The sequence below is a fragment of the Myiozetetes cayanensis genome, unplaced genomic scaffold (assembly GCF_022539395.1).
Source record: "Myiozetetes cayanensis isolate MyiCay16 unplaced genomic scaffold, myiCay2020 scf19, whole genome shotgun sequence".
Lineage (NCBI taxonomy): Eukaryota > Metazoa > Chordata > Aves > Passeriformes > Tyrannidae > Myiozetetes > Myiozetetes cayanensis.
Window position 1 is genome coordinate 5,810,490 of NW_026087400.1, and position 5,193 is coordinate 5,815,682.

A 5,193-nucleotide genomic window follows, 5' to 3' on the forward strand; every position below is an offset into this window, starting at 1 on the left:
AGGGTTCTCCTGAGCTGAGAGGGGAAGGAGGAATGTAGAGATGATTTGTGGGTGGGGGCAAGGATACTCTGAGGTAATGCAGTGATGCTCCCAGGCTGAGAGGGGAAGGGGAATGGGAGAGAATGGTTTTGATGATTGGGGATGTTTTGGAGAGATTCAGGGATGCTCTGGAGGGATGTAGGGACTCTCCAGGGTAAAGCAAGGATGGTCCCGGATTGAGAGGGGAAGGGAGAATGGGAGGATGCTCAGGTTTGCTGTGAAGGGATTCAGACATGCCCTGGGGCAATACAGGGGCACTCCCGCGTTGAGAGGGCGAGGGAGAACGTGAGGATGCTCGGGGATGCTTGGGGGGATTCAGGGATGCTCTGTAGGGATGCAGGGACGCTCCGGGGGATTCGGGGCTGCTCTGGGCGGGGGTGTAGGGTACGCAGGGACGCTGGGGGCCGGAGCGGCGGTCCCGCCAGCGGGGCGGGGGGCGGGCGGGGCGGGGAGTGGCGGCAGCCCGCGGCGGCGGCGCGGTGGCGGAGCGGCGGGGCCATGGAGAGCGGCGGGGCGCTGAACGGCTCGGCCGCCGCCGGGCGCTTCGCGGCCGCGGGCACGGCGGCGCTGGGAGCGCTCATGGCCCTGCTCATCGCCGTCACCGTGGCCGGCAACGCGCTGGTGATGCTCGCCTTCGTGGCGGACTCCAGCCTGCGCACCCAGAACAACTTCTTCCTCCTCAACCTGGCCATCTCGGATTTCCTAGTAGGTAAAGTGCCGCCCCCCGCGGGGCCCCGCGCCCGGCACGGACCGCCGGCAAGTTGGCAGCGGGACGGGCAGCGGCGCCCGGGGCTCCTCCTGCCCGGCACCCCGGCACTCTCCTGCCCCACCGGCACCCCGGGTCCCCTCGGCCGTGCCCCGCTCCTGCCCCCCGACACCCTCCCGCGGTCCCGGGGCCCCTCCCGCCGGTCCCCGGCGGGTCCCGCGGTCCCTGCGCGGCATCTCCCCGGGGGCGACCACGCTGCAGAACCCCGCTTCTCAACGGGAACGGACCCCTCCGGTTGCAGGTGCCTTCTGCATCCCGCTGTACGTGCCCTATGTGCTGACGGGGAGATGGATCTTCGGGAGAAGCCTCTGCAAACTCTGGCTGGTAGTTGATTACCTGCTCTGCACCTCTTCGGTCTTCAACATCGTACTAATTAGCTATGACAGATTCCTCTCGGTGACAAGAGCGGTGAGTCCTGTCATGGCAGCTGAGAGGGAAATAACTCTCCTCCTGCCTTATTCTCCAGATTCTCTGCAATAATTAAAAGCTCTTTGAATCCTCCAGAAATTATGAATCCATCAAAACCATCACAAGCCTGGTGATGGAAAGCAATAATTATCCACAAATACATAATTCAGCTGTGGTTTCAGATTAGTATTCCTGGCGTAATTAAATCACTTAAGCCTCAGACCCCATTGTGCAGGTGTTCCCTTCCCTGTGACAGGATAGTAGTGTACAAGGGAGCCAGCGAGGCAAGCAGACCTATTACTAACTTGCAGGGGCTTATTATCTCCAGAACGAACAAGTGGATTGCAGTCAGACTCACAGCTTCTCCCTGGCTACCAAGGCAGTAGATTGCAGTGCCAGCTTTGGTAGGGCACAGCCCTGAGGTCTCTGGGTGTGTGGGGAGACGAAAATGCTCATCCCATCACAGGAGGTAACGAGCAGTTCACCACAGGCAGGTCTGATCCGTTCCTGCTTGCTCCTTCCCCGACTCCAAATACAACACAGATTAGCTGCAAGTCTCAGAGAAAGCCAGAGCTGGATGCCTGCCTTGTCCAGGAGTTTGATGCATGCGTCTCCTTCGGGGTTACAAGTGACAGCTCAGGCAAGTGGTGGGTGCAGGTGAGTGCCAGGCTCCAACCAAGTCAGTACATTTCCACCAAGCAGACACCACATTTCGGAGCTGCAAAATGAGCGTTCTAAATCTTCCCTGCAAGAGTGTGATTTATCTAGCAATTGCTCCCGTTGCCTAAGGCATATGAGTTTGTTAGACCGCTGGGGTATTGCCTAGCAACTTTACCAGGAACGCTACCAGTTCATTTGTGAGGAGCCTCAAGCAGCTGGGGTGTGGGACCATCCTTAAGAAAAGGTTTTCCCGTTGCAGGTCGCTTACAGAGCCCAGCAAGGCAACACCAAGCAAGCGGTGCTGAAGATGGTGATGGTGTGGGTGTTGGCATTCCTGCTGTATGGACCTGCCATTATCAGCTGGGAGTACATATCGGGCCGCAGCATCATCCCCACTGGGGAGTGCTACGCTGAGTTTTTCTACAATTGGTATTTTCTCATGACAGCCTCTACCCTGGAGTTCTTCACCCCTTTCATCAGTGTAATGTTTTTCAACCTGAGCATTTACCTGAACATACAGAAGCGTACCAAGATACGCCTGGACGCTTTCCATGAAGTGCACAACCAGTCCTTCGCTGAAGAGATGGAAACGAGCCCAGAAGCAAAGCTTTCTTTGAAATGCTGTAAGTGGGAGCAGAAGGAGTCAGCTGAAACCCCCAACCTCTCTAAGACCAAAGCTCAAGCAACAGCCTCCACTTCCAGCCTGGGTGCCAAAGACCTGCTGTCAACAAGCTCGGAGAGCTCTGGAAAACCCAAGTGTTGCAACAAAAAGAGCTGTAAAAATTCAGCATCCACTCCGTCCTTAGAGAAACGGATGAAGATCATGTCCCAGAGCATAACTCAACGCTTCAGGCTCTCTAGAGACAAGAAAGTGGCCAAATCCCTGGCAATCATCGTGGGCATTTTTGGGATTTGCTGGGCACCATACACTCTCCTGATGATCATCCGTGCTGGCTGCCATGGCCACTGCATCTCTGAGTACTGGTACGAGACTTCCTTTTGGCTGCTGTGGATCAACTCGGCCATCAACCCTGTCCTGTACCCTCTCTGCCACTACAGCTTCAGAAGGGCTTTTATTAAACTCCTCTGTCCCAAGAAGCTGAAGATTCAACCTCACGATGCCCTTCAGAACTGCTGAAAGGGAAGCCAGCCCTGTGTGAGAATGAGGAGAGTCTTGGTTTAATGCTCCAGTATTGGTGTAGGAATGCAGCCTCCTTCCTTGGAAGAACCTAGGAGCAGTGGCCTGGGGCAGGTGAGGAAGGCAGCAGTGAGACCACTATTAATTTCTTCTGGTTCATCAACAACAAAATCCCACAGCATAGGAGGGTAAAGGGGTTTTTCTTTTTGACGTTAACCACAGACGGTGAAGTCTGTGTCCGCCACTTGCAGATGCCACAGAAGAGCTCTGCTGCCACCTAGTCAGGCTGAGCAGCACCAGCATTTTGTTAAAATAAAGAAAATTGGAAACTGGAAAATAAAAGCTAACAAAATAATATCTGACCTTAAACTGTGGCACTAAATTACAGTTTAGCTGTTTGCAGATCTGATTTTTCCCATAAATGGGAGTGTTTTTTCTTAAGTTGTCACACGTATGTGATGATAAAGAAAAGCATGAAGCTCAGAAGGAAAACACCTCATTTATCCTTTTTGCTACAGCAGCTGCAGCCATAATCTGGATCCCTCTTCCGTGGGGTGCAATAGATGTCCCTTCCACTCCCCAAGAAGTGGGGAATTTTAGCAAGATTCAGAACACTTGCATTCTTCCTTTTAAAATACATCACTTGAATGGAGATCAACATAATCAGTCAATATGAGCATCAATTCTTTTAATTTTTTTCAAAGCAGTCAACTCATTCCACAGACAGAGTTCCAGATTCAGGAGACCAGGGGCTCTAGCCTTGGGTTTTAACGTAAAATCTTGGGCATTTTATCTCTGCTTCCCATCTCATGCTTCATCACACCTGCCTGTGTGTTCTGTAACCTCTTTGGGCAGAGAGTATGACTGAAAAGCAGACGAATTCCACTGCCCACCTCTGTTGGCACTGCTCAGTGATGTGGTAACACAAACATGTAATTAGTTGCCATGACAAATGCTCATTTTTAACAGTATAGCACAGGGAAAGCTCAAGATCATAAGTCTGAAAACCACATTTACAAATAGAGGCCCAAATGCTGTAAAGTAGTACCCAAAAGCTTACGATGTTGTGATCGCCAATTACACCCTGCTGTTGCAAGCAAACTGCTTTTTGGCTGCTGCTAGGAGTAAAAAAGAAAATGCCATCCAACTGTATCACAATGATATTTGTTAAGTAGATCAGTATTGTCATCTGAAGTCAGGATTTAAATGATGTCTTGTCTTGTGTATATGATATTTCAGTCTTGTGACATGTTCTGTCAGTCTGTTTATATATGGGTTAAAATATACCCTTTGAAATACATGTACTATGAATTGACAGGATGTACTGTTGAGCCTGCTCGTACCTTTCCCTGTGTCTGTTCCCTTCTGAAAACCCTAATAAAGTATTTTTATATGAAGCTTGCCGAATATTTTATGGTAAACAAGGTGTTGCTGGGAATGATAAAATCCAACTGGAAGTAAAACATCCATGGATTTGCCTGAGGAGGCAGTTAAAGTCCATGAATCTCAAAAAACCCCCACCTTCCAAAACAGCTGAGTGTCTCTTACCTCTGGTTAGCAGGTTCCTGACAGCACACTGAGGGTGTGGAGTGTGCACATCACTCAGTTCTCTCCAGCCTGGGGTCTTTTCCAGAGCATGATGCATGCAACTGAGATCCGGAAAGGTCACATTAACTCTCCCTGTGACTTACAAGACCCACTGGCCTGCCTAAAAACGAAAGAGTTAAAACGTGATGAAGGCACCAGTTTCCAGCTGTGGTTCTCTTCCTTTGTTCATCAGGAGAGTTGGGACTACTAGACTGTTGAGTCTGATAAAAGGATACTGGTTGTTACACCTTCATTTCCCAAAGAGTGAAGCAATGGACATATTTCATTGTGAGCCTTTTGCACAGTATTTTCATGCTCTCTGACCTCCATACGGGCAGAATTATCTACACTTGGCTGAAAGTAATTTTATTCATTGGGGGATTTTGCAGGGAAGATACTTATATTCCTTCCTGAAATAAGAGCTCTTGCCTTGCCAAATAAAAAAGAAAAATAACTGCTTATGCCTGGACATGAGGTCACACCTGAGCCTGGTTTTCATACTGAAAACGTTCTGAGCTGGTCGAGAAGTTTCGGAGTAGCTGATGATTAATTCAAATATGCTTGAAAGAGTATTTGAATTCTGCTGATTTTTAGT

The 5,193-nt window shown here is 50.4% G+C and overlaps 1 protein-coding gene across 1 annotated transcript; it reads left to right on the forward strand.

The window, feature by feature from the left end:
* The first annotated feature begins 531 nt into the window (after nt 1–531).
* Nucleotides 532–4,409, forward strand: HRH3 (histamine receptor H3). Its single transcript, XM_050313872.1, has 3 exons — nt 532–748; nt 1,047–1,213; nt 2,133–4,409. Exons 1-3 carry the CDS (start codon nt 538–540, stop codon nt 3,009–3,011), a joined length of 1,257 nt encoding a protein of 418 aa, XP_050169829.1. The 5' UTR covers nt 532–537; the 3' UTR covers nt 3,012–4,409.
* The last annotated feature ends 784 nt before the right edge of the window (nt 4,410–5,193 follow it).